The sequence below is a fragment of the Diachasmimorpha longicaudata genome, chromosome 1, assembly GCF_034640455.1.
Source record: "Diachasmimorpha longicaudata isolate KC_UGA_2023 chromosome 1, iyDiaLong2, whole genome shotgun sequence".
Classification (NCBI taxonomy): Eukaryota; Metazoa; Arthropoda; class Insecta; order Hymenoptera; family Braconidae; genus Diachasmimorpha; species Diachasmimorpha longicaudata.
Window position 1 is genome coordinate 14,911,314 of NC_087225.1, and position 26,817 is coordinate 14,938,130.

At 35.0% G+C, this 26,817-nt stretch overlaps 6 protein-coding genes across 16 annotated transcripts; 3 read left to right on the top strand and 3 right to left on the bottom strand.

The window, feature by feature from the left end:
- The first annotated feature begins 24 nt into the window (after positions 1-24).
- On the top strand, positions 25-3,581 carry LOC135163169 (uncharacterized). 2 transcript variants are annotated; one of them, XM_064122432.1, is made up of 4 exons: positions 25-162; positions 1,313-1,632; positions 1,714-1,978; positions 2,286-3,581. In XM_064122432.1, exons 2-4 carry the CDS (start codon positions 1,396-1,398, stop codon positions 2,690-2,692), a joined length of 909 nt encoding a protein of 302 aa, XP_063978502.1. In that variant the 5' UTR covers positions 25-162; positions 1,313-1,395; the 3' UTR covers positions 2,693-3,581. The 2 variants fall into 2 exon arrangements, with proteins under 2 accessions (XP_063978502.1, XP_063978494.1); XM_064122424.1 differs by lacking the exon at positions 25-162 and adding an exon at positions 297-672.
- Positions 3,582-3,627: 46 nt separating this feature from the next.
- Positions 3,628-5,657, bottom strand: LOC135163192 (uncharacterized). The gene is made up of 5 exons (XM_064122456.1): positions 5,237-5,657; positions 4,862-5,012; positions 4,649-4,781; positions 4,187-4,322; positions 3,628-4,070 (listed from the first exon to the last, which is right to left on the bottom strand). The coding sequence occupies exons 1-5, from the start codon at positions 5,454-5,456 to the stop codon at positions 3,853-3,855; spliced, it is 858 nt and encodes a 285-aa protein (XP_063978526.1). The 5' UTR covers positions 5,457-5,657; the 3' UTR covers positions 3,628-3,852.
- A 486-nt stretch (positions 5,658-6,143) lies between these two features.
- Positions 6,144-9,821, top strand: LOC135163120 (uncharacterized). Of its 4 annotated transcripts, none has more exons than XM_064122336.1 (6): positions 6,144-6,722; positions 6,969-7,328; positions 7,545-7,789; positions 8,037-8,231; positions 8,342-8,611; positions 8,723-9,821. In XM_064122336.1, exons 2-6 carry the CDS (start codon positions 7,181-7,183, stop codon positions 9,323-9,325), a joined length of 1,461 nt encoding a protein of 486 aa, XP_063978406.1. In that variant the 5' UTR covers positions 6,144-6,722; positions 6,969-7,180; the 3' UTR covers positions 9,326-9,821. The 4 variants fall into 4 exon arrangements, with proteins under 4 accessions (XP_063978406.1, XP_063978396.1, XP_063978422.1 ...); XM_064122326.1 differs by having other exon boundaries at positions 6,144-6,643; XM_064122352.1 differs by having other exon boundaries at positions 6,144-6,643; positions 7,548-7,789.
- LOC135163094 (uncharacterized) lies at positions 8,452-16,023 on the bottom strand. 3 transcript variants are annotated; one of them, XM_064122286.1, is made up of 8 exons: positions 15,873-16,023; positions 15,694-15,787; positions 14,781-15,102; positions 14,343-14,463; positions 13,944-14,243; positions 13,046-13,499; positions 12,484-12,710; positions 8,452-8,641 (listed from the first exon to the last, which is right to left on the bottom strand). In XM_064122286.1, the coding sequence occupies exons 2-8, from the start codon at positions 15,710-15,712 to the stop codon at positions 8,603-8,605; spliced, it is 1,482 nt and encodes a 493-aa protein (XP_063978356.1). In that variant the 5' UTR covers positions 15,713-15,787; positions 15,873-16,023; the 3' UTR covers positions 8,452-8,602. The 3 variants fall into 3 exon arrangements, with proteins under 3 accessions (XP_063978356.1, XP_063978346.1, XP_063978365.1); XM_064122276.1 differs by lacking the exon at positions 8,452-8,641 and adding an exon at positions 12,059-12,157; XM_064122295.1 differs by lacking the exons at positions 8,452-8,641; positions 14,781-15,102 and adding an exon at positions 12,059-12,157.
- Positions 16,024-16,222: 199 nt separating this feature from the next.
- On the top strand, positions 16,223-19,775 carry LOC135163035 (uncharacterized). 3 transcript variants are annotated; one of them, XM_064122180.1, is made up of 8 exons: positions 16,223-16,379; positions 16,595-16,657; positions 16,756-17,337; positions 17,458-17,766; positions 17,857-18,167; positions 18,281-18,733; positions 19,032-19,070; positions 19,535-19,775. In XM_064122180.1, the coding sequence occupies exons 1-8, from the start codon at positions 16,265-16,267 to the stop codon at positions 19,628-19,630; spliced, it is 1,968 nt and encodes a 655-aa protein (XP_063978250.1). In that variant the 5' UTR covers positions 16,223-16,264; the 3' UTR covers positions 19,631-19,775. The 3 variants fall into 3 exon arrangements, with proteins under 3 accessions (XP_063978250.1, XP_063978233.1, XP_063978241.1); XM_064122163.1 differs by having other exon boundaries at positions 17,458-18,167; XM_064122171.1 differs by lacking the exon at positions 19,032-19,070 and having other exon boundaries at positions 17,458-18,167.
- LOC135163022 (GPI ethanolamine phosphate transferase 3) lies at positions 19,535-25,103 on the bottom strand. Of its 3 annotated transcripts, none has more exons than XM_064122142.1 (6): positions 24,978-25,103; positions 24,586-24,678; positions 23,085-24,231; positions 21,481-22,931; positions 21,118-21,288; positions 19,535-20,878 (listed from the first exon to the last, which is right to left on the bottom strand). In XM_064122142.1, the coding sequence occupies exons 3-6, from the start codon at positions 24,194-24,196 to the stop codon at positions 20,460-20,462; spliced, it is 3,153 nt and encodes a 1,050-aa protein (XP_063978212.1). In that variant the 5' UTR covers positions 24,197-24,231; positions 24,586-24,678; positions 24,978-25,103; the 3' UTR covers positions 19,535-20,459. The 3 variants fall into 3 exon arrangements, with proteins under 3 accessions (XP_063978212.1, XP_063978222.1, XP_063978204.1); XM_064122152.1 differs by having other exon boundaries at positions 21,481-21,567; positions 21,649-22,931; positions 24,586-25,092; XM_064122134.1 differs by having other exon boundaries at positions 24,586-25,091.
- Between the last annotated feature and the right edge of the window lie 1,714 nt (positions 25,104-26,817).

The window sequence follows — 26,817 nt, forward strand, 5'->3', positions numbered from 1 at the left end:
AATGCTTTGTCTCGCGTCGATAACGGAGTGATGGAGTTCTACATTAACGACATCCTAAAAGGCGGGTGAAATTCAATGAGAGCGATCATGGAGACATAATGATAATAATGGTCCATTGAAAAGTCGTCAGTGGTTCGGCGAGTAACTGACCTTTTCTTCAAGGTAAACACTACCTCCTACTTGTTATGTGGCAATTCCCCTTCCTTTCTCCACGAACATTCACAAAAGAAAAACAACATTCGTACTGCATTTAATTTATCGGTGAAAAAAATCGAACACTCGATACACAGAACGTATCAGTCACTCGCTGGAAATTACCGAGTCCCAAGTGTGTGAATATAAATAAATTTTAGTGCTCGGTTTATTTTGTTTGACGATGGAATTGTGATTCGGATGAACTCTGCAAAGGCATGATTCATTTAAAAAAATGTAATTAGCATAGTCCGAGAGTCCGAGCGCTATTTAAATTTATAAGTTCGGTGACTTTCTCGGGAGAAATACGTGATAGCGCATGAGCAAGTGATTTTTTTAGGGGGATGAGAGACAGGCTGGCAGAGGGGGCTGTGGGGGAGGGCTTGAGGAGGGTTCATATGATTAATGATCTACCTGACGATTGTTTGAGAGAAATTTTTCGGCGATTGCCTATTTATCAGAGAGTTGAAATTGAGAAAGGTACGAGTTGAAGGTCAATTACGTATGAAAAGTTATGAAATATAGTATGAAACTCTGAAAATTTTGGTGAAATGTTTACGTGTAGAATTTTCTTCTACCATATTAATTTTAGTTATTAAAATTCGTAAGATTTTTCAAGTCCTTGAATTTATATTTTTCAATGGTAATCATTCGGTTGAGACGAGTGTTTACATTTCCCGCGTTTTTTTATTTTAAATGGAAGTCGTACTTTAAGTACTTTAAACGTTCCCGTCTACTTCTGTTTTTTTAATAATTCAAGTCATTTACAGCCAATTTTTTTTTTATGTTCAGTAATGAATCGATCTAATTTATTTAAATGTCATTGGCCCCAATTCAGCAACGTCGATTAAAATTGAATTCCCGTATTAATTTTAAAAATGTTATTATAGTAAATAAACAAATCCATTTTATTAATTGCTGATTTAACAAACTTTTTCCATGCTCCTTTAAGTTTTAATAATGTAAAAATTGCAAAGGTTTCCATTAGAAATCTCATGAATTTAATTTTTTGATTCAATTTTTGCATTCGATGTGATTTATTTTTGACGAATAGGTCCTGTAAAAAAATGAAATTTTGTGACTATTATTCCAGTAAACAATAATGATTATTTGATTGTAGTTTGCAAACGTTGGAAGAGAATAGCGAAAACGTCTTGGCATGATTTGAAACATCTTCCCTTCCTCCGGTTCTCTAACGGCAGCATGGACTCAAAAACAATTCACGAAGTGCAGAAGAACCCAAATCTAATGAAAAAGATTATCAAACGCTGTGGACACTTCCTGAGAGAATTAAAAATAGCGACACCATGCGACCCTATAATTTTGTCAACAGCAGTTAATATCTGTTCCAACCTGAGCAAATTGACTATAGACGGTGGTAATATAGAGTGCAGAACATCGCGTTCCAGTAAAAAGTATCTTCTTCGTAAATTGGACTTGGTAATGCATTTTTTCTTTATAGCTTGCTTCGATATTTTCTCAATTAAAATTGAATATCTTTTTATTACTATTGGTTCGCAGAATTTCGAGAGGTTCATGAAACTCAAATATTTATCACTGAAAAGTGTCTCGTCAAGCAGTAATGTTTTGAAGTCAATAGTGATGAACCAAAAGTCTTTGACCCATCTGTCTCTATTTTATTGTAAAATGGATGCTGAAAGTTTGCTGTTAATAACAAAACTAGCCAATTTAGAAGCCCTCCAACTAACACATAGCATCATTGACAACGAATGGTTGCGAAAATTTATTGAAAACTGCCGAAAGATCAAGCACCTCGATATAAGTTGTGAGTAGTAACATTATCATGTAGTTTAGGCTAAATGAATTCATTTATGAATATCTAAATTTATCTTTTAGTTTAGTATTATTGCGAGGCGCCACATGGAAAAAAAATTGAGAACAGTCGGGCTAATTTTCTTGACAATTGTTTTGGATTTCTATTCAACAATTTTGTTTTTCATTATTTTAATATATTTTTAGACCAGATGATTCTCATAGAAATAATGACTGTTTTGGTGTGGTTCAAAATATTTGAAATTCCTTATTCTTATTAATTGTTGTTAAATGTCATTGTTTATTGTTTTATTTTTTAGATACGGAGTCCATCACAGATTCCAGTGCATTAGATCTCGAAAAATTGAAAAATCTTGAGTGCTTATCCATCCAAGGCACAAGGGCAATTACTGATAAATCGTTAATGCATTTGTATAATTTAAGAGAATTGAACAGCAGTCGCTGTAATAGTATTTCAGATCCCGGAATAATAAATCTAATAAGACATGCTCCGAATCTCATGTTTATGAATCTGTATGGCACGAAAATAACGAAAAAAACCATTGCAGAGGCTTATACAAAATGGCTGACAATGGGATTAAATAAAGAAAAATTCAGAATAGCGGTCAGTGTAACAGCTCGATGGAGTTGGATGAACACTGGTGAGCCTTTTTCACCTCTTGGCAGGGAGGAAACTCGCTCGGAAAGTATTTCTGTTTTTAATTAATTTTTCCTTTTTTGAGTCGAGACACTAAATATCACAGATCGAGATCAGTGGATTTTTTAATGTATTTAAATATATAGAAAAAAAATGAGAGAAAAAAGCCAAGGGCATTCAAAAAAACATCCTATGGAACTTTAATTCTATCCGTTATTTTTTAATAAGATGTTCGATAGAAATATTTTTTTTTAATCTCTATTTGTTATATACCAATTCTTAGTTGATGTGAACTACTATACTTTTCATATTTTATTCAACTCCATTCGTGTGGATTTTTTTAGACGAATCCGCTCACAATAAATATTGCAAAATTGAAGCATACATTTACGAATTCTACGACTGCGTCTCTACTTGACTGATGAAAGTGATAAAGTTAGAAACATCTATGATTTTTTACATACTATTGTATACTAAATTTGTTTATAATCAATTTGATATTGGTATAAATTACCTGGCAAAAATAAATTCTGAAAGTTGATCGTTAAATTTCTCATGCCCCGGATATTTGCATAATACACAACGTAGTTGTTTAATCCAAATAAAAACTTTATGCATAGTGTTACTTCTATGTCAGTCAATTCCATTCATCTTTTTGTATTACACCAACTCCTAGCCCATTTTAATTACAAGTTAGAATTTGATATATTACCTTTTTAAAAAATCCTCAATTTTTTGTAAGAAAAATTAATTTTTGTATTGTTGAAAACTACTTTACATACAAGTAATATCATCTTGACTCATCACTGTTTTCGTAGAATAAAATTTTAATTTTCAATTAAAATTACCATGATCTACAAGTAGTTGAAACAAAAATAATTTTTAGCTTTTGAGAGATATAAAAACTCATCTAAATATTAAAATTATTAAACATAAAAGATAATATTATAAATTAATATTATTGACAGCATTCAAAATATTAATAAAATTAATAAGAATTAACATTAATCGTTTACTTTTTTGTTTATTTTTATAACTTGTGTATTTTACTAAGAATATGGGTTTTTCATTTTCTGAAATGTTTCAAATTCTCAAAATCGAGTTTACATTTAATTCTACCATAAAAGACAAAATAATTGCGATAATTCTCATACATGAGACGTACTATGACGTTGGAATATTTAAAAAGAATTTTCCCTGAACTTCAATTTACTATTGAAAAAATTTTATTACAAAAGGCTTTCGTACTTGTGAATCACTTGGAATATCTCGATGAGACACATCGTTCTACGCTCGAGGGGGACAAGTTCAAGCCTCTCTTCTATGATGCACTTGCATCTATCCTTTCCTTGTTCATGGAAGGTATCCGCTCGTGACGATCTTGTCGTTAATCCAGAGGAGTCAGGGCATACGGGTTTACGGTCAATTTGATCAAGTGTTTCGACTCCTAGTGATTAGTAAATATATATTTAATATGCCTGGGAATATTCTAGATAAGACGTCCGCTCATAATCAATGAATTTTGTCGCATTAAGGAAATACGTGAGTCACTTGAATATTTACTTGGTTGACCGGGTTCTGCGAGAAGTTTCAATCCATGATCGCTGTAGTTTCCGACAACCTGAGATATGGCAAGTGTATTGCTTGCGTCAGCGAGGTCGGATTTCTCCACTCCATTCTGAGATAAATAACAGGGCTCCTGTGACGAAAATTCTACAATTATCAATCAGTTCGCGGATCGAAATGCAATATGTTAATAAAGTATTGTACCATTCTTTCATTGATAAAATGACTTAATAATTTAATTATTCTTAATTATTAAAAAAAATATTATGCACAAAAAACTTGTAAACTTTATAATTTTTACTCAGATTTATTACAATTTTTCCCATGATTCGATCTGAAAAACCAAATTCAGAGCTTCAAAGCTGCACTCATAAAATCATAAAATGAAAAAAACTTAAAACATTTTACTGGAAAAAGAATGGTCATAGTGTTTTCTACTTTACTACTTTCTACTCTTACCAATGAATCAAGGTACTGTCCAGTGGAAGATCTCGTTATTCTTGACGACATTGGTTTCCTCAAATGCAACGAATATTCAGTCTTGGGTTTAGTGTCTTCAGTTTGAAATGACTCTTCCATCTTCAAAGTCTTTCTGGAGTGAAGGGAAATACGGAAAACTGTGAATTCACTTTCCTTCCGAGGGAGCAAACCGAAATGAAAAATCAACATTACCGATGATGGGATATATATGGTTCCATAAACATCATTGCGTTGAATAAATACCATTTTTTCACATTAGTGTCTATGGGAAATGTATGAAGCCTCCTGTGCTCTGATATGAACGTGGATTTCCAACCTAGCCAGCGTTTCTCGAGTTCGCTTGCTACTCAAATGACAATGTATTTTATTTTTACTTCCTTTTCAATCCGATTGCAGAATTTCATTTATTTTCAAATAAATGGATTTTTAAAAATAATTTTGTTAATTTCGTCATTGTTAGCGCGAGCCATTCTCCTGAACATTAAGTTCGTTTAAAAATTTTGTAAAAGGTTTTTCAGAAAATAAACTCACTAGCAGAATTCAGTAAATTCCATTGAATGAACTAACCTGTCATGGTAATCTGCATTTCTCTGGCAATATAATAAGATATGTCCCTCCAAATAGCCATCTTCTTGCTTCGATTTTTGTAATCACTATGCCGTTTATCATAAATAATTGGATATTGGCTGACAATAGTAACAATGCTCTTGGCCCAATCATTTTGTTGAGGATTCTTTCGACCCATCCTTTCAGTTTCGACAGAACTTACAGCGAGGAGATATTCCATGAGTTTATCAGTTTCCCAATTGTTGTATTATTATCGACGGTGCTTATACAACATGCTTCAGTAGGTAAATCTTTTTAATAACATACAATATTCATTCGCGAACCACTTTTCTACTAAAGAAGCGACACAAGCACAGAGAAAGAGAATCGGTATGGAGCTTACAGCTTACTGAATTGAAGAGAAAACACCATAGCTGCAATTTTTAATAACCGACATCGACAGTAGGTAGATAATTACAATAATAACCTCTACTGGTTATGTAAGATTTTTTTCCTTGGCGAAATATCAATGAGAATTAATTCTAGTGAAATTGAATTAATTAGTTTTTCTCTTGCAAAAAATGGGGTGATAAATTTCTTATTCAATTGTAGGGAGCAGCCAATAAGGAATTCGTATGTAGATAACTGGCAAGTAATTGCTTTTCACAAAGTGAACTAATTCTATTATTTGCACTAGTTCAAAATGCTTCGTGAGTATCTCATTTATTGTTAAACAAATAGTTAAAAATTCAACATGAATTGGGCTGACAGCTTTGGTAAAGATCGATTATTTTTCAATGTTTCACTCCATATATATCCTATAGAGAATCGTTTGTAGCTGGAAAAATGTATCTTTTACACAGAGGTCACTACTTACAAATACCCTATAGGCATGAGAGATACCGCTAGATACTCCAGAATTTGCATGTGGGGCCCTCCTTCTTCTGGAATGAGGTACTCCGATACTGCTGGCGTCCAGTCAAGAAGTGAAACCCCCAGAACTGAGCCTCTACTTTAGTCTATCCTCTTTGGTTCTAAGTACATTGCGCTGGTAGAGAGGAGAAAATTCAAGGGAACAAACTCACTCATTGGTTGGCGCATTGGGCGATCTAGCCTTTTCATTACTGCAGCTCTTGACTTTCTCCTTCAATTCCAGCGATTGACCAATCAACTTTAGCCCCATGAGCCAGCAGATAAACCAGTTGGTCCCTGCCATGCCACCCCTCAACCCTCAAAAACATCCCTCTAGCCGATGCGCATCTCTCGAAACTTTTCCATTCTCACGGGACAATGTGAAAAAAGGGGGTTTATAAGTTGATTGAAGAGCGGTAATGGCGACACTCCAAAGGTTCATAGGCTCACGAGGACAATATACTTAAACAAAAAAAGATGTGATAAATTATACTTGAATGCTCACAATTTATCTGGGTAATTAAACCATTATAAATAAATGTTCGTAGCCAGTAGTTTCTCATCATTGTTGACGTATTTAATATGAGACGGGCAAGTATGTCAAATTGTGAATAATTCGACTGACAATTGATAATTTAAAGTATTGCATGTTTTTATAAACAATCCACAAAAACATTTGGTATTTATTATTCCTGCATGAGTTAACGTTGTCTTTTTGTAAAACAAAGCCACTAATTTCAATCTCTGAATTTCAATGTCTTTTTTATCGTCACTTGTTTGTTTATGTAATGATAAATTCTACTGATGATAGAGAAAATATGATTTTTCAAATATTTTACAGAAGCTGTTGCCAGAATACAATGAATTATCGAAAAATTGGATTTGATAAAATTTGAAATGGGTTTTAATGTCAAGTGGAAAGAGATTGGTTTGTGACAGGTCTAGTCCCGAGGATTTTCAACTGCAAAATCATTGGGTGGACCCGTCATAAGCTCTGTCGGGTGGGGGTGGGGGGAGGGGGAATATTAATTTCACACATTCAACCCCCGAGTGATGAGCGAATCTCGGCATCATCTTCGCTCCGTCTCGGATTTGTACGCTGCAGACGAAATTGAAGTATTGTTGTTGGAAGAAATAAGGGATCTGGAGCCACCGCCAACGGCGTATTCAAGACCCGAGGATATACAGGACTTCGAAATTGGTACTATTTGTAATAATATTATACCTCAGAACAGGGAAACTCGAAACTCGAAAAAAATTATCTGGCACGGTGAATTAGTTTCGTACTGTTTTTTTTCGTATGCATTCGAATGAAGAGCTTTCTTCAGTTCGAGCTTATATGTTTCTACGTGAGCTGGCATTGCTGTACAATATAAATCATTATAAAATTTAATTAATGTTTGTATTTTGATAATAGCAGGGAGTCGAACTGGGGGAGCTATAAGCTCCCACTCGTCAGAGCTGGATTCACCAGGAGTACACTCAACTGTCCACTCGTGGGACTCGCATGAGAATTACCATGGTCCTTATGGACACGGTAATCATCGGCATGGCTCTTCCGGAAATGCACTGCCATGGCCTCGTGCCAGCCACTTGGTCCTTGTCTGTGACATACAGGGTCATCTTAAAACTACCATTGGTGTTGTCAGAATTCTCTTGCTCGTGAGTTTTTCCTGAAAAATATTCAACATTTCAAGGCATTAATTAACCGATATAGTTTTATGTGTACGACAAACCACGCCGGCAGAACATTTCTACAATTAACAATATATTATTGGAAATATCTGTATATTTTTTTAACGTACAACTATCTGCTGGAAAATGCGCGCAAACATTGAAAATAAGATTACATTGACATCCAAAAGATCAATGGTTAATATTAATTTATTATTGATTTCTCATTTTTCAGATAACATCGGCAGCATGTTTAGCCACATTATGCAGTTCTGGCACAGCAAGTGTCAATCTCTTCATGCTGCCACTCGTCGAACGCTTAAGATTCATGATATTTATCACTGTATTTTGTCTCCTAGTCACAATTCTACTTCTCTTCCTCGATATTACACACGTTGTTTATATGTTTCCTCTCAATTGGGATAAAGTGGTAAGTATACTTTACTGTGAAGATATTTCAACTCAACTTCATAATCCTAGACGTTGTTTTTTCACAACAAATACCATATTTTGTTAATGAATAAATTATCATTTCCACAGAATTTTTGGGTATTCACTGGTATCGGAGTATCCTATACAGCTAGCAGTGGCTTGCTAGGGCTTTCAATATGGGAGTATCATGGTACAGGATGGGTACCACGTCGTACTCGTTCACAACTCACTGTGGCCGCTGGTATAGCTGTATTCTGTGCACTTTTCGCATTTTTACTCTCTTGGATACATGGAAGAACTGGTGTGAATTGCAAATCACAAGCTCATGATCATTCACAGAATCAACTTTATAAGCCAGTAGATTCTACATCATCCGGGGTAACTTGAATTCAACTCCTTGGAACCAATCTATTAAGAAATAATTTTACGTTAACTATATTGTATATTTATCTGTGAAAAATAACCAAAATCCAAATGATAAATTTACAGATAACCCTGAAAGATAAAAGTCCAAAGCCTGGCTCAGGCTGGGTAGTGAAAAATCAAAAAAACAAGAAAAGTGTTGATAGTGAATCTAACACAACGAGTAAAGGGAACGGTAACTGCGATAAATACAAATCGAGAAAGGACCACTGGGCATCAGCAAGAGACGCCTTTCTCCCGCAGGAGGATGAAGAGCTTCAGACAATGCAGAGAGACGAGAGTGATCTCGAGAAAAAGAGACGACGAAGAAGACGAGATGGAAGTGGTTCCAGTGGGAATGGTGTTGCTGGCAAGAGAGTGGAGCCAGCGACGGGGAGACGAGTGCCACAAAAGCTGCCCCTCAAACAAATAGAGAGACCACAACCACGACGAACCAATGCTGGTAAAGGACCGACTGTCAAAACATCTAGGACTAGCACTAACAGCGATTTCCAAAGCTGTTTAGCAGCCACTGTCAAAGAGTGGGAAATGCAAGGAGCTACTGAGGCTGAACGTGTTGATGCTGCCAAGGCCATTGAAGTTGCTATGTGGTCGAGTCAGTGGCGACAACCGCCTGATGATGTTCAACCGTGCTCCAGCAAAACTGTTGATCCTTATCCATTCCCTTGAATTTTGAATCCTTCCAGCGAATTAAGCATGTTATGAATCATTTGAGAAGAAATTAATCCAATGACATATTGTACAAAGTATATCAATGCCTTGTAAATTGTGCTGCCGTCTACGTGTTTATCAACTTTTTTTTTTCTTTTTAGACGTGGCTTTGTTTCGTTTAATTTACGCACGAAAAAAATTCATCAGTTAACGGAACAGTCAACTCTTTTGGTATTTACTTGGAGAGACCTCGGAAGTGAAAAAATAAATGCATAAATATTGCCGGTAAGATTTTTGTTTTTTCACCTCTAATGCTTCTCAATAAAAGACATCAATAGTTTTTTATATTTCTATACAACTTATTTCAATGAACCATTTTCTGTAAAAACTACATAACAACGTTGTCTTTGTCCCCCCCCCCATTGAACAAAATTTTATAGAAAATGTGAAAATTTAGATCCAACGATTTTTATAGGAAAATATTTCAACAAAATAAATTATGTCGAAAAACTTGCATTCGGTTCATTACTCCTATCAAATTATTTCCACATTCGAAATGAATTTTTTTCGTACGTGTCCTGGTTATTATACGAATGGTATTGTTATTATTCTTATTGTGTGTATGTGTTTTATTGTGAGTTTCATGAGTGATGTAATATTATTAAGAGGAAAAATTGATTTCGTCAGTGAATAGATGATTAACCAGTATTAGTTTTGGTGGTGAAGTACGGTGATAAGGGGAGTTAATTTTTCGGATTTCGAGGAACAGATTTCGAGCCTGAGATTGACAATTTTTTATGAGAGACTGCCCTCAACGCATTCACAGGTAATCGGCAGTGATTAATAGATATTGAGTGAATAGTGAAGTTGAAGGTAATTCAATTATTTACGAATTACAATGAAGTGAATGGCTCTCATATATTTTTGCTAACAAATTCGCAATATTTCCTTTACATTTTTCATTTTTATAACTCTTGTTATAATCATCTATCATTATATTAATTTATTATCATATTATTTTCAATATAAGTCTACAAAAATTGACGACCGAGTGAATTGACCGAAGATGTCAACCTGGTAAAATAAATAATACTCATGTCATAAAAAATCAGTATAACTGCTAAAAAAGGAAAGGGCGAAAATTAATATTAAAAATTTTGCCATATCTAATATCTGGAAAGGGTGAATAGCTTCACCACCGATTAATTTTTTTTATTCAATAACATATCGTATGAACATTCCAGGGCTTGATTCCATCGAATGTGAAATCGATTTTATGGTTCATGTATGTTTAGTATTTATGTTTAGTATAGTCATTTTGTTTCATTCGTATGTAAGGTATGTTTGATGGATATGATTTTCATCTCGGCTCTGTAATGAATTTGTTGTTCTGTTTAAATGAATAGTTGGGTGTTTGTGGTCTTTTTAATAATCAGTGGGTTTAATATTGAATTACACCCATTGAGTCTTAAATGTAATAATTAAGAAAATTGATCTGAAATATTGTGCGTATTCATTTTGTGTTATATATATTAAACGAAATAATTTGTTCCTGATATGGTTATTGAATAGATAGAGGATAAAATTGGGCTAAATAAACCCAGTTTTTTTAGATTTTATTCAAATAAACGGCGGTTTTTTCCATTGAATTATTTCACGCCCGTGAATTTGAAAAAATTGATTTTTTTTGTAAAACGATGGTTTTACAGATGGAATGATGAAATAAGATTCATTGGTTGCGTGAAGATTTAACTTATATTGATTTTTATCACCAACGATAAGAAATTAAATCTGAAATTACACATTGATTTATCTCATTTTACCAATCCGCAATTGATTATGAATAAAAAGTCATCATAAAGCAAGAAATTAAATCTTCATATCATTTGGTGGCGAGTTTTAACATAAAAATTTTTCTTAAAATAATGATTCACTGCCAATTCAATAAATTATATGAATAGAATGATTTTAAATAAACAAGTCGAAAACACTCATGACCATGAAAATCGAATACAAATTATAATTACCAAAGTTTCCACGAATAATTTTTTTTTCATAATTGATTTATTTACCTTTTACACTAGCTTCAGGAAGTGATATAGAAATTTCGAACATTTTAGGTTAACAACGATCAGAACTTGTATAAAAAATAGAAAAAAAGTAAGAAGAAAGAATTATGATCATTTTTACAATTTAAGAATTTAAATATCTGGATTGATTAATTTTCTAGATAGGAGAATAAATCCAAGAAAATCTACGCGCACGGTTTACTCGCCAATTTTATGAATAAATAAATAAATAAATGAATACGAACTGAAAAAAGCCAAGAAGGTACTAAGACATTGCGACAATCTGATTATAATCTGTAATAAATCATTGTACATTGAAGGAACGAATGAGCATTGATTACATGATGAGTAATTATTGATATGAATTTCATTCGATAATTCGAGTCCGTCTCAGTGAATAAAATGTACCCAATTCAGTAGAAGAAAAATATTAAGAAAAAAAACTATAATGAAATCCATTCGAATTATTAAGTTAATATTAATCATATTAATATATTTATGTACACTGGAGAATGAATGCAGGTACCTTTTTTGTGAAATGGGAGGATCAATTACAGATGACATGAAAATGACCCGACATTGAGAATTCGAAATTCATTTCAGTTCCCTCTCATTTTTCTCTTGATTTTTTTTTTACTTTCACTTCAAGTGTTACAAACAATTATTTTTCCAATATCCCCATAGACTTTCGAGGGTAGGGTTGTTATTCTAACTGCTTTTTTTTACAATCTGAGGGGTAATCTGTCCTGTAATAATGAGCAGTAGAGCCTATACTAGACACCTGGAAAAGAATTTTTGTTTCTCAAACGCAGAGATAATATACAATTCTATAGCATTTGCGTTGAATGTTGCAGCAGTCTTAGCCCATTAAAAAACTTTCATTCCAAATAATCGAGTATACTTTTCATAAGTCGTGTTGGCCACAAATTAATAGAAGTTTCCATAGAATAGTCTACTAAATTTGCCAAATATTAAATTTCATCTTATGCCATTGGATCCAATGTAAAAATAATCAATAAGTTGTAATATTTCTATTCTGTTTATTCCAGTGGATTTATTTCTTTGAAATTTTAAATGAATAAAAATTTAACGAATTTCGCCATTTACCTCTTGTGATTGCCTGGATGTTGTACATTGGGACATCCAATCGTTGGATAGACCATAGGGATTACGAAAAGCTAAGAACTCGGATTGTGCTAATCTCTGTGCATATTGTTGGCCCATAATTAAACGCTGCTGGTGCTGATAGATCGACTGCTGTTGCTGTAGGTAGTCATAATAGGGAGAATCGTATGAACTTGTTGATGCCATAGGAGTTAATGGAGTAATCGCAGCTGTTAAGAGAGACGGAAATGTTTTAAATAGTAGTTGGTGATTCAAAACAAAAAATAAATAAATATTATGATTTTGGCTATTTTTCGTTAATAAAATGTTTTATTACTTTTGCATACTAAAAATCACTGTTAAAAATTCTATATTTCTGTCAAAATCACGATTGTTATTTACAAGTAATTTATGCTCTAAATCATAAATGCTCTTCTATTTTATTAAAAGTAAGAATATGATCAATTTTAATGTTTCCTTTTGAATGCAAACATTGCAGTTCGGTCAGATAACTAATATGACTTTTCAAATTTTCTCTATAATTTTGTCATACATGAGTGATTACCTTTTGTACGTTGAAAATTGAAAAGTGAATCGTAATATTGCCTCCGATGGACTGCCGTGTCAGATTTTTTCATGTAATAATTTTTCCCCCAATGATTTGCATCATTCCAGGGAGAATAATTATTGCTTCCAACATGAAAGAATTCTTTTCTCTCGTTCGACGAGACTCCAGATCTTTTCAAAGTCGGATTGATCCTCTTAGTGTTGAAATCTGTATTATTTTTAACCCTAGTTAAAAATCGTTCGATGCTACTTTCCAGGTTCTTGCCGATTATTAAATTATCGTGCCAGCAGATTGCATTATTTACGGAATTAGCTTTCGTTTGTGATCCTTTGCATTCACTTTTTATGGACGATGAATTTTTTTCAAAGATTCGGGGGCTTTGGCAAGATGTCGAGGTACATGATGTATCATTTTTCTCATATAGATAACTGACTTTATTAGTTGACATCAACTGAAAATAAATATGTAACGATTTCATATTTTTCCCTTTTTAATATCATATTTTTCTTTCTTAAATGACTAATTTTTGAAAGAAATATTCTATTGAAATAGACTTGTTTTAGACAAATAAAAATGACATTGCAAATGTAGATGATGTTACATTAAGTTGAAAACATATTGGAAACGTCGGAATAGAACTAGATTGCTCAAAGATATTTTTTAATTCCATATCGGTGACTCAAATGCATCCAGTTTTATTTTAAAAAATATGAAGAATGGAGCAATTACATTTTAAGAAAACGTGGATGAATGATATATTTAGGATATGACAACTAGAAACAATAACACAACTATAAGTGTATTTGCTATCAACGTATGATCGTTTGTGCGTCGAAGATAAAAGGCATTTCCCAATTTGTTTTATACTCTGGTGATAGATATTATAGTTCAGTACCTGGTATGGATAATAACTCTGTATATTATTGAAATTGCAAGGCATCATAAGCCCAAGATTAGCTAATGGAATTCTCGAAAATTTCTTCTCCCGTCCAGTCTTAATGGAAAAATCTCCGTAACAATTGGATAATGTAGATTTGCCATTGTGTACCATCAAAGAAGGAGGCATCCAGTTTATTTTAACAGCTTGTGGTAAATTTTCAGAATCCATGATCAACTGTCCATTGTTTAAGGAGTAATAATTCAACTTTTCATTACTCTGCTTGATGATTAAATCATTGTCTTGTGAAGAACATTGCTGTAGGGAATTCAATGCTTTTGATTCTACGTGTGATGAAACAATTGTAAAATATCATAATATATGATTAACATTATTAGTATTTTATTTGGAACATACCAGAGGTATTTGATGACCATTAGACATCGCTGTGTCTCCACAAATTTTTATCGACGCAGTTTCACTCTTGTTTTTTCCTCTGTTATTAGTTGAATTTATAACACCTGGGGTTAAAGACTCTCTGGAATAATGGAAATAAAAAATAAAATAATGGCCTTTGAAAAAATTCGTGTTAAAAAATGATTTTGCTGAGAAAAGAGGCTGTTATCAATAAGAACTTGCAGTGCTTTTTCATTAAAATTCCATGAAAATAATATAAAAGTGTATTTCTTAAATGGGACAGTTCTCTTAGTTTTTCTGTGCTGATTCTTCTGTTGAAAAAATTCTATAATTTTTATGTGTTTTGGGGATACGGCATCTTTCAATCGTTTCCGTAAACAAGTGGTCAACAAACATAACATCAGCGAGAAGATTAGGAAAATGGTTTTTTTGTTTTACTTTTGGTAAAACATTGGGGCTTCATGTTTAGAAAATCCAGTAGCCTTGAAAAATATATCTTTGACAACGTCTTGAGATACATCTTTTGGAGGAGGTACCATGGACACCAGGAGTCTCAAGCCATTCATATCAAAATCTTCCAGCAATACGAATACAGTTTTCAAAAGTCTTTCATATTCTTGAATACCGTCCTCTGGTCGGTACATTTGGAGAAGACTAGCAATTGTTTTCGTAATGTTTGTCCCTTCATATCTGGCTCGCAAGGATGACCACAAAGAAGCAAACACTTGTAGGTCCTCTTGTATTTTATCAATTTTATCGTCTACACCGACCAAAAGAATTTATTAAAAAAGTTGTTATATACTACGAATAAAATTATGTAATTTGAACATCCTTGTAGTAATTTAATTAATCAATTTAATAACATTTATACCATAACTTTTGCACTCGTTATGGGAAGAAAATTTTCTTTTCAATTAAATATTATTAATATTATTAATCAATCCCTCCAATTATGTACCATTTAATAGATTATTTCAACAATATTTTATAATTATTAATTAATTTGCTTTTGTAAAAAGTTTTTATCTCATGGTAGAAAAATAATGATAATAATAATCATCAATTGATTGATTTTCAATCTGATCATTTTTATAATTAATAATAACTCATATGAGCATTATTTATCCCCTCTATTTTCCTATTACTAACATGGAATTATATGAGTAGGAGAATGTTTTTTAATCCCAATTCATCCCCTTTAGTTATTAGTCATTATTAATCGATCACATGAAGGGCTCATTTTCGGTTATTAGATCCTCACTGACATGAGTCAATCTTTGCTCATATGCTATTATGTATTGTTTGAAATAATTATTCTATTGATATTTTGGAGAAACAGTCGTTTACTCACGGTTCGTTGTGTTTTCCATGACTATTGACAGTGATGACTAACACGTTTGTCTTTTTTTTATTCCATAAGGTAAAGAACTTGACAATGAGAACATCTGACGATAGAATATGAAAGAAGTAAAAAAAAATGATAGCTTTTTTGTTTTTAATTTTTCTTTTAACTCGTTTCAGAATACTCACTGGTCATAGTATTTGTAATCTTGTATAAAATGAATATATGTTTCACCATAAAAAAAATCAAGGCTCATGAATTATTTTTCATTTCGTTATTGATGAGAACAATGGCTGGATCATTTGATAATACGAGAGAGATCGTCAATATGCAATTTCGCGGCTTTAAAATATTGAAATAAATACGACACTTAATCTTCAAGTGTTTGTGGTTAATGATATAGAAATGTATTGGATTATGTTAATGAACTGAAATTGTTTTAGTGAGAGTAGACGATACGTATCATAATCTCATACAAATCATCTCGAGGGATGGAGGGAGGGGAGCTGGATTGAACGAAAAAAAATGGGGTATAAAAGGTGAGAAGTTTGATGGCAATAGATCAGTGGAGAGTGACAAAATGGTTCGTCAACGAATTGGCCTAGGACTGCTCGCCTTTGTGGCGGTGGTAGCCGCTAAACCCCCACCGATGAAGGGGATTCCCCCCTCATGGGCTTCAAAGGCCGGGGTAGAAGGTAATTCAATGCTATTATATCTTAATAGATAACCCAACGTTTTTTCATCTATTCAAAATAAACAAAATTTTGCTATTAGCATCTGCCATTTGACCCTTGCCATGGTTAGGCTCACATTTAATTTACCAATTTACCACTCACTCCTGAGAATAATAAATTCAAAAGAGACTCAACAATACATTATGAATATATTCTCCATGTTATTTTGCGTTTAGTATCATCCTGGCCTGCAAAAGCATCACCATTTGCACCGGCTTCATTTACAGATGGAAAAACAGGTAAATTTATTGCACTAATAATCGATAATATTTCATAATACTGAGTAGAAAGTGAAAAAGAAGATGTTTGTAATTTTGAAAGAAAAAAATGTTTCTAGCTTACGGTAGATCGCTGGGACCAGCCATGGCCCCAGGAATGAGCACAATCACCGTGCCCTATGTCCCCAAAGTATCTCCTTTCTTTCCAAAATTTATTGATCCTCAAGCGATGATGACAAAAAAAACCGACATGCTGGCAAATCTATTTGGAGGCCTTGGACCAGTACAATACCCGATCACAGGAGGAATGGCCCTGAATCCCGCTCAGCCCTTCCTCTATGCCACTAACGACGCCACAGACGTCCAAGGAATAAAGAACATAGCCACCAGTGAAGTTAAACGCGGCATTTATGGTGACAAATTAGCTTCCCCGATAACTGCTTTCAGTCCGTTCCCTTCAAAATTTACCTCATTCTCACCCAAATTTAACCCAAATTTCGGCCCATTGACTGGATTCAACGCAATGGATAGCTTTGATGACTCCACACAAACCTCATCATCTCGAAGAAAACGTGCTATTGTTGGAGTTGCTCCAGATACACCGAAGAATCTTAGCCCACCACCTCCATACCCAGGACTCACTTCGATTCCCGAAGAATCGGAGACAGACATTTCAGAAGTTCCAAAACAGTACCTTCCAGGTATCTATTATTTTTGCTGGAGATTTTGACATTATTAATAATGAACTCTTTGCCCGAGCTAATTGTAGACTACAAGTATATAAACCAATGAACCAATTAGCCAATAGCATTACATTTCAGGAATGTTGGGTCCATTCGGCCCCTTCAGCGCAGTTCCCCTGATTGATCCTAGTATCTACGTGAGCAAAAAAACTGCCTTCCTGAGTACCCTCTTCAATAGCCTAGCCACCAGCACTCCAGCCCCCCCAGGAACTGTAACGGACCCTACAGCCCCCAAGAGTACAATCGTTCCCCCCAACTTTTGGTTACCATTCGCTGTCCCAACAGAGTCAGCAATTCCAGCCACAGTCCACACAATCACTGACATGCCAGACCTCACGAGCACCATCGTTCCAGGGGACTTCTGGCTCCCCAACTCCATCATCCCAGGTTCGACCGAGTACACTGACAAGGTGTCTCAATTTTTGGAGAAACTCTTTGACAGCCTTAAGCTCAACAAAACTCTGCTCTCATCGTCAGGATCTACAGACGAGTCGATGATACCAAAGACTGTGATCGCAAGGTCTGTGAACGATCTTGAGACAGCTAAAGACGCAATTGTTGATTCGATAATGGGAGAGCTTGGCACCATCAAGACTGATATGTTGAATACCCTCAACGACATGATCGTAACGCAACAACTAGCTACTGTTGCTCCTTTCAGCAAGCTCAGCAAACCTACGAAAGCCACCAAACCTGGCAAACCCTTATCTCCGTGGGCCGCCTTGTTTGCTCCACCAGCAGTCGACCCAGCGCTCCCTTTCAAGCACAAAATGATAATGCTCAGCCAGGTTTTAAATTAATTTATTCATTTATTTATATATTTTCTTTATACATTTATACAGTACTGTGTGTGAATGTGTGAATTACTTACTACTGTGGGTTTCTATTTTTCAATTTTCAGCTCTTTGATATGTTAACGGCAATGCAGAAGAATATAACTCAAGCCATAGATGAAACAATCAAATCCACTTCAGTTACTGAGTCTCCACCCGCTGCAGCAGCCAGTCCATCTTCTTCGGGCGCTGTCATGACTTTCAACACAACACTTCTAGATGCCATTAAGGATAAATTAGATAATCTGGAAAAGGCGCCGATTATACCAGTTGTTCCGCCTTATCCAGGCCTCTGGGGGGCTTATCCTGGGAGCTACTCTGCCACCAGTAGCGTCAAGAGAAACGCTGAGGATGAAGATTACTATTACAATGATCGGGATGACCAAAGTAAACACGAGAAAAGGGGAGTCAAAATGACCATGCATCAGGGCTACCAGAGTATGCCTCCTGGAGCTGTTGAGACTGTTGAGGCTGGTGGAGGGTCTGTTCCCGGACACCAGGGGGGTGGTGTCAAACTTTTTGTGAGTTATTTTTCTTATAGTTTATTTTAATTTTCTATTTTCAACTCGAAAATTATAATGTTAATTTTGCTTCTGAATGGGAGAACATTCTATTCTTGTCACGTTCGAAATTTCCACTGTTTGCAAATATTTGGAATAATAAGTTATTGGATGCACTCAAAAATAGAAAGACGTCCTCAAAATTCCATTCGGAAGGAAATTAAAAATTTCTTTTTTAAAATATATTGACTACATGTTGTGGGTAAATTAATTTTCCCCTTGCTTTAATGGTGACTTGAGATTGGCAATCTGATTTCAGATACAAATGCCTCCTGCAGGTCCTTCGGCGTACGAAAATGTTAGTCTTGTGATTATTGAAAAAATTTTTAAGATTCTATTTGTATTGAATTGATACCATTAGCCTTACTAACAATCAATTTTGAACAATAATCCTCATACCACTCCGTCCTTTTCCCAAAATTGTCACTCAATTTTTTCATACCGATCACTCACGTATGCAATGTTGATCAAGATCTTTATTAACAAATTACGGTCTTTCTAACATTCCGACATTTTTTCTGGGTATTCCACCACTTCAATACAAAAATGAATTTTCGTAGTCAACCAAATCCCCCTCACTGATGAAAAAAAAATTGCACAAGTTAAAGGAATGATACTAAAAAATTTCCATAAACGTATAAAAAACCTTTAACTCTTAGAAAATTCAAAATAAATAGAGTTCCTTTGAATCTGTTGGAGAAAGTGCTAGATTTTTCTATCAAATTAATATTCTTCTTTCATATGTTGTGGCAATCTCGACAGAATGATAACGGGGAGTGGAGTAAGCAGTGGGCCGATTGGGCAGAGGTTTTCAAAAATGAAAACAATGGACATAGATATCACCACAACCATCATTAACTGAAGCATTACAATGTAGATGATAGACATGGATAAATCGTCAACTAGTAAAGTAAAGAGTCATTTTTGAATTAGATTAAATAATAAAAACTGTAAAATTCGTCAGTTATAATCGATAATAAAAATCGTGAAAATTTCAAGTCAATTTTTTTTAGTTTTCATCATCTGCTTTTTTTTCCATTATCAATCCAACAATTGGAATGTTCGTGTTAACAATAGCATACCGACGTAATCCTGCATCAAGTGCGTTGCGAGTGTCAATATAAGTTGCAATGCATTGCACGCAGGATAGCGTTTGTGTGCTCATAGACAACGACTTGGGGATCTTATAAAATTGTTAAAATGTTGAAAAATTATGGAAAATCTTCACTCCTTGTGGATAGCGTATAAAGTAGGTGATGGAATAATTGCGACAAAAAACAACATAGAAAAATCTATCAAACTCGATGTCGAAATCTTATCCGATCAATTGTTAAATTCTGGAATTAATAAAATTTTACAGAGCGTGCTTTCTTATTATAAATGTCTTCACGATGGAAAAAGTTGTGACGAAATATCTTGTCAGTATATTCTAAAATAGGTAAGAAGTAGAGTTGAAATGTTACTATCTGTCTTCCACGAATTACAAGTTTAGGCTTTATTTAAAAATACAATAATTGAGCATACTTGTAAAAAAAACACATTGAAATATTATACAATATGGATAAGATTTTCTGTTAGGATTATTACAGAGCTTTGTAGAAAATGACATTGGTGACTTGTCTGAGAAGTCACAATCTTTCACTTATACCATCTAAAATTCACGTTAGAATTTTTTACACTAAACTCATCATCTGGCTTTGGCTACTCTAGTGATGAGTTTCTCTACTTGATTATCAATCCTTATAACTAAGAAAAATGAGGTGAGAATACTCCCGAGAGTTACAAGAAAACTCAAACCCTCGAAAATCAACTTTGGTGCGAAGATTTTCCAGACCATGAGGTGACGACAGTGAATTGTCGCTGCAAACATACAAGCAAACACTCGAAACCCATGAAAGAGAATGTATTTTGATGCTGTGTTGAATAGAGCAGTCTGAAATGCACTGTCTTTGTCAAAGAGAATTAATTCTCCTCTTTTCATATCCTCGTCAAGGCGGAATTTCACTTTTGCTAGGCTTGGAAGCATCACGAAAATTGTGAACGGCGAGATAATCAAGAGGGGAAAAATGAGGCCCATAATTAAATGCGAGCCAAATGTATTGATTCCTGAAACAGAAATACATGACAAAATATTGAAAAATAAATAATAAATATAAAGTTGGAAGAGAATCATTGAAAAAAATGGCATCTATAATCAAACGACTTGAGGCGCCAACTGCCTGACAGGTTCTGATATAAAAGCTTAGTATTTACCATTAGAAAAAAAATCATTCTCAAAAACATATTTCTGGTTTCGGTATTTTTTCTCTCTCTCTCTCTATGATTTACATAAAAAATGAAATTACCTATTAAAACAGCAGGAACGATATTTCCATAGTAATGTCCTCCAGTTCCAATAAATGCAGCATCCCAATAAATAGTCGGAAATGTCGGTTGATGCCCCGTTCCATAAAAGAAATACTCAGCAATGAGAAACCAGCAGAAAATGGATGTATCGGACACTTGCATGAGTTCATCTGTAATGAAAGATCATACCACTCTTCAGTAGATTATAAACCTACTCCTTTTTATTATATTTTCGTTGTTTTCAATAGCTGAACAGAATTGATGAATTCTGTTCCTTAAAGTTATGTAAAAAGTTAAAACTATTGACTTGATTTTTTAAAATGAATTTTGTTAAATAAAGAAATATATAAATTAATACTTACTAATATCATTTGCATTCCTAAATCTCTCCACCGCAGTAATTCCCAATACTGCACTCGCCGTAACAACCAGCAATAAGACACTTGGAGCTAGAACGTTTCCAAGCAACAATGCATAAACCAAGCTTCCGAAAACCCCGAGAGATATGAAAGCAGCACTGTATACTGTACCAAGCCCATAAACTATAGGAGTATCATCCTGCCAGTCTCGTTGGGTTTTATAAAAAAGTTTTTTAACTTTATCAAATAACTTGGGAACAATGTTCTCGCCATGATAAACATTGAGACTGTTTGGAGTCCTGGGTAGAAGGAATACCTGAAGTGGTTTGACAAATATTACAGCGATTGCAATGATAGCACAACTGTAGACAACAAGAGCGAAACCATTGGTTTGCCAGGCAAAGACAAACTTGATCCTAGGATCCTTTGGTAACCTCTGAAGAGCCCAATAACTTCCCATGCAAACCACCATGAGCGGATGGCAATACCTCGCCAAAGTCGTGCTTGGAGAGAACCCAGATAAGTTTCCACAGTTGGTTAACCACATTCTCACGATTGTAATGTACAATGCCAATCCAATAAGTGTAAAAATTAAGAGAATTCTCTCGAAATTGTTAGATGTGATGGATCCAACCTTTCCCAGGATAATAGTTGTGCAGGAGTTGCCCAGTTGCTCCTCCCTGCATCGCCAGAAGTAACTGGAAATCCTGATTGATACTGAAATTAAAAAACCTAAGATGATGAAGAAGATCTTCTGCTGATATGGCTTTGACTTTTTATTCTTTTTCTCAGAATTCTCGGGCTCGTCATTGATTATGTTAACAAGTATCCAGATGAGGGTAATCAAGAGAAACGAGAGAACCTTGTCCTCGTGAATAATGTAACTGTTGGAGAACAATCCACCTGTTGTAAGTCCCAAAATTACTCTCAGGAAGTAGTTATACTTGTTGCGCTTGGAATTATTATACCACGTGTCTGATATTGCATCCCAATTCTGAATCACGAGAATTACTAGAAAAGAGAGGGAAATTACTCCGGAAACGAATAAGTTTGTATTCTTGAATTCTTGTACAATTCTCATGGAATAAAGGGTGTAGACTATGAGTAATCCTGCAAGGTTTCCAATAAGAGAGATTTGAAGGAATGATGAATCTAGGATCTTCAGCATTCTGGCTTCAGGGATTCCAGTTAGGATCAAGTACATAAAAAAGAGGATGCAAAAGGAGAGAACGAGACCCTGCGACATCAGTTTCCCATCAAACTGCACCCAGATTTCCAAACAAGAGTCACGAAGGTATTTGAAGTAATCGGTGGAGATTTCTAAGAAGGCGTGAGGACTCGTGGCATCTGTCATGTTTCGTAGATGCTCTTGGAGGACTTTGTAACGTTTATCAAGTGTTTGTAACTTCTCCTCGGTGAATAGAAATGTGTCAGAGGAGTAAGCTTCGATATACCTGTTGCGAAGCAAACAGTCTTGTCAATTTACACCTGTTCAATTGTATGTAACTATCGAGGCTTCAAATTAATGGGCCCTTTTACTTTCATAATGTTAGCATAATGATAACACTTATTATAATTGAAGGAATTTTGAGGAATAATAAACGTACCTCTTTGTCTGAACAACATTCCTCCACATCGCATGCATTGCATACCAAGGATACGTTGACAGTATTTTATTATTATATTCTGGTAAAGCATCCAGGATAACAACTCCAATGTTAGAAAAAGGAATAGGCGTTCCCAGAATAGTCGAAAAAGTTGGTACAAGGTCCACCTGATTGACAGTTCTAAAGCCCTTTTCCAATTGAGTTATATTCTGGAGATGTCGTTTGGAATAAACAAACATGGCTGTTTCCACCTCACCAGGTGAATCCCCACCGTGATCTCCAGATTCCGTCATTCCATGATCACCAACCACAAACAGAACTGTCTCATTATCGAGAACCTCAATAATTTCGCTGATAAGTTCATTTGTCTCGTTGAGCTTTCTAATCATCTCAGGATGATTCTGTCCGTGTTTGTGTCCACAATGATCGACACCTAGGGTATGTGCCACCAATAAAGACCAATCGTTTCTCTGGAGTTCGAAGAAAATCCGATTTTTCACATCACGATCCACTGTATCTAAATCCAAAACATTGAATGAAGGAGAAGGAAATTGTCTGATGAATTTGTCTGGGAATAGTCCAGTCCAAGTATCATCGCCCATGAAGACAACACCATTTATCCTATTCTGTTCAATGAGATTATCCTCATCGATCTCTTCGGATGCGAAGTTCGAACTGATGTCGATGAAGGTCGGGAGGGTTCCTGTCATTAAACCCTTAATTCTCTGCATGGTCGTTGTTGGTGGATCCGCGATGCTCCTGAACAGTCTGGCATTGTTGGGCTCCTCTGTTAGGAGTTTGTGAACGATTGGAACTTTGTTTCGATGGAAATTAATATCCGGAGGATTGTCTGTCCACTTGAGAAATTCGTATTTTAGTGCGTCGATCACAAGGAGGACGACTCTGCCCTTGGGGGGCAGGCAAATGTCTGGAAGGGATGTAAGGTTTTCTAGGAGAGACTCAGGAGTGCATGAGGGACAGTGGGTGCAAGTGTTTTTTTCTGGGCGTGAGACGCGGGTTAGGAAGAAACCGTCGAGGAAGAGAAACAGACCACTGGCCATCAAGTAGGATAGCCAGACAAGAAATACAAAGTATGACCATAATTTCGCCATTTTTTGTGAGATGACACACGTCTTCTTAGTTTATTCTGAAATAAAAAGTTTTTAAAGTTTTAAATACAACATATCTATACTATAAACCCGACTAATCACATATATGGAATTTATCAATTGAATGAAATGTGAAAATTTTGCTAAATAATGCGGACAATTTTCATCGGCATTCAAAATAATATTTTGAAAAAAAAATCATTATCTAGAATTATCACGCTTCGTTTTTCATAAAGAAATAATTGAAAAAGTTCAAGCTTTTGGAACACTTGTCATTGGATTAATGCGATTGTTTTCAGGTAAAAATTGTCACTATTATTGCATTTGTTAATTATTACAAAATAATTAGCGTCATGCTGAAAAATTGATTTTTTTACAAGTTATTTACTCACTTGTTTTGGTGTTTTCATAGTCAGTATTGGAGTATATCACTTCATTTTTCTTTAGACTTAAATGTTAGGTATTGTCTCAATAATTACGGCCACCTGGTTTTACAGTACAGCTTATCATTATTATGTAATTGCACGAGTTTTGAGTCACTTATATTTTCACACTTGTTGAGATAGCGCGAGAGAAACAAATTTTTTAACCAATGCACGATATAATGGCGGCCACTCGCTTTCAATGGATTAGACGAGGATAGTGAATTTCAAATCGAAAAAACAAAAAGTTTGATCTACAGAAATCACTCTCAAATTTGTTTTGTATATTGTCAAGTTTACGAAAGAGGAGAATATTAACAGTTGTTGAAAATATCGCCATGAAATGACTATCAATTACAAACCCTTTGGCATTTCTACACAAGGAGTAGAATAGACTAGATGTAGAGACTCCAAAAATCTTTCTCCCCTCCGCGACCCCAAGCGAGCGTTAGTACAAAATTCCGATCGAGACCTTCCTGTTAGCGCGGGGGGGTTAGGAGACTGAGATGTTGGAGAATTTCAGTCACTGTTCTAGTCTATTCTTTGTCCTCATATCTAAAACACTATCCTCACCTTTGACTGGTAAAGTAGATGAAGTCTGCCAGCCTGCTGCCATATAAGTTTGGTTTCAGTTCTTTCTTTGATCTCTCTTATCGACAGATAGTAAAGGAAATGAAGCCGGGAACACATGACAGATGACACTGCGAAAGGTATCGCGGAATCATAAAATAGTACTTACAAGAGTATGGACAAATTGAAAGAAACTTTCAGCGCATTCATTTGGGTTGATAACTTCTTCCTACTGTACTTTTAACCGATGCGCAGCATAATTATTGTTCTTTTATAAAAGCCGTCTTTGACATTATTATTTTCACAACATGATTAACATAATATATTTAACATTGCCGTAAGGTCAGTTGCCCGAAATAATAATTACCAGGTGTGATATATACATTAGATAGATTTCTATATGCACGTTAGTTGACCTTTTTTATTCGGCGCCTGAAGATGTAATATTAAAAAATAATTCTGGGCCGTGGATTCAAGTTGATGAAAACCTGTAGGAATTCAAGGGTTTGATCTAAGTAGAAGTGGTTGCTTGGTCGATTACGGGACGGGAAATGCTCTCGAAGCTTTTAGAAATGAATTTTCTTTGAAATTGTCATGTGAATTGGATAATTTATAGGAGCAGTGAGAAAATTGGAATGTCAAGGATGGAATGTAATGCAACGGATTCAAGTCTTTTCAATTGTGCGCCTGCGTTGATGGCAACTGTTGCCAGTTCCGATTCTGTATCGCATTGGCTCCAGCGGCCTTACTCAGCTGAAAGGAGATTCGAGCTTCTACCTCCATTACCACGCCCCAATCCTCCCAGGATTTTAATGTTCTATATACCAGACTTGTTTTTCTATTGATTGATAAATTATCCCGAAGAAGCGTATTAAGCATTTTAAAAAAATGCTTAAAAGAGAAAAATTCAATTTTTATATCTCTTTCACTCCCAACCCTAACTCTCATACATAAAAGCCACAAATATCACATGGCGTGCGACATCAGTGAGGCCAACCCTTCGCATGGCATCAAAAAATGTTGGCATTAGATTTCGGAAGGGAGAAACGAATTGCCAGCAATTTTTGTGGGCAGTCTGCCCCCCTTCGGAAAAAAACAAAGATGTATATATGGGTTTTTCAAATGCTGTGTTTGAAGGGTTGCTGATAATATATAGCGTTTGAACGTTTTAGCTTTGACCATTTTCCCGCTCCGTCCGAATCCATCACCCCAGTTTTATTCCATTTTCAGTTTTTTTTTTTTTATTATTCAAACTTTCAGGACGCCAACAGTTGGAGTAAAATACATATATATTTTTCAGAGAGAAGTGGCACATAATTTTCCTCTCCTGGTGAGAATTCAGCTGACCACAGTCTATGGAAAAATAATATACTCCCTTCGGAATTTTTCGACGAATCTGCAGTGCACACCGTCTCGTCGTTTCGGTACCGTTTCGCAATGTGCCGGATCAGCGGACGTGAAAATGAATATGTGCGGCGAGAGACAGAATAGGAATAAAAAAAAAAATACGTTTGAGCGAATATATCCGTGTACATATATTTGCAGAGCTTCTCCGAACGGGTCCGAACGTTCTTTTTTTTTTAGACGCAGCTATGCTCTTCTGTCGTGTCGATGCCAGGGGGCCATTTTCAA

Bases quoted from the DNA above. Each gene is read 5' to 3' on its own strand.
- LOC135163094 (XM_064122276.1), bottom strand. The intron at 14,464-14,780 runs GTAAAACAAAAA...CCATTATTCCAG, and splicing joins GCCCCAATGTTTTACCAAAA to AGAGTCTTTAACCCCAGGTG. The intron at 12,711-13,045 runs GTAATCACTCAT...CTCTCTTAACAG, and splicing joins CAATTTTCAACGTACAAAAG to CTGCGATTACTCCATTAACT.
- LOC135163192 (XM_064122456.1), bottom strand. From the start codon at position 5,456: ATGGAATATCTCCTCGCTGTAAGTTCTGTCGAAACTGAAAGGATGGGT. The intron at 4,782-4,861 runs GTAATGTTGATT...CCTTCACTCCAG, and splicing joins CCATATATATCCCATCATCG to AAAGACTTTGAAGATGGAAG. The intron at 4,071-4,186 runs GTAAATATTCAA...ACTAATCACTAG, and splicing joins CGCAGAACCCGGTCAACCAA to GAGTCGAAACACTTGATCAA.
- LOC135163169 (XM_064122424.1), top strand. From the start codon at position 537: ATGAGAGACAGGCTGGCAGAGGGGGCTGTGGGGGAGGGCTTGAGGAGG. The intron at 1,633-1,713 runs GTAATGCATTTT...ATTGGTTCGCAG, and splicing joins TTCTTCGTAAATTGGACTTG to AATTTCGAGAGGTTCATGAA. The intron at 1,979-2,285 runs GTGAGTAGTAAC...TTTATTTTTTAG, and splicing joins CAAGCACCTCGATATAAGTT to ATACGGAGTCCATCACAGAT.
- LOC135163022 (XM_064122142.1), bottom strand. From the start codon at position 24,196: ATGGCGAAATTATGGTCATACTTTGTATTTCTTGTCTGGCTATCCTAC. The intron at 22,932-23,084 runs GTACGTTTATTA...GCTTCGCAACAG, and splicing joins AATGTTGTTCAGACAAAGAG to GTATATCGAAGCTTACTCCT. The intron at 21,289-21,480 runs GTAAGTATTAAT...CTTTCATTACAG, and splicing joins TAGGAATGCAAATGATATTA to ATGAACTCATGCAAGTGTCC.
- LOC135163120 (XM_064122336.1), top strand. From the start codon at position 7,181: ATGAGCGAATCTCGGCATCATCTTCGCTCCGTCTCGGATTTGTACGCT. The intron at 7,329-7,544 runs GTACTATTTGTA...TTTTGATAATAG, and splicing joins TATACAGGACTTCGAAATTG to CAGGGAGTCGAACTGGGGGA. The intron at 8,232-8,341 runs GTAAGTATACTT...TCATTTCCACAG, and splicing joins CTCTCAATTGGGATAAAGTG to AATTTTTGGGTATTCACTGG.
- LOC135163035 (XM_064122163.1), top strand. From the start codon at position 16,265: ATGGTTCGTCAACGAATTGGCCTAGGACTGCTCGCCTTTGTGGCGGTG. The intron at 17,338-17,457 runs GTATCTATTATT...ATTACATTTCAG, and splicing joins TCCAAAACAGTACCTTCCAG to GAATGTTGGGTCCATTCGGC. The intron at 18,168-18,280 runs GTTTTAAATTAA...TTCAATTTTCAG, and splicing joins AAATGATAATGCTCAGCCAG to CTCTTTGATATGTTAACGGC.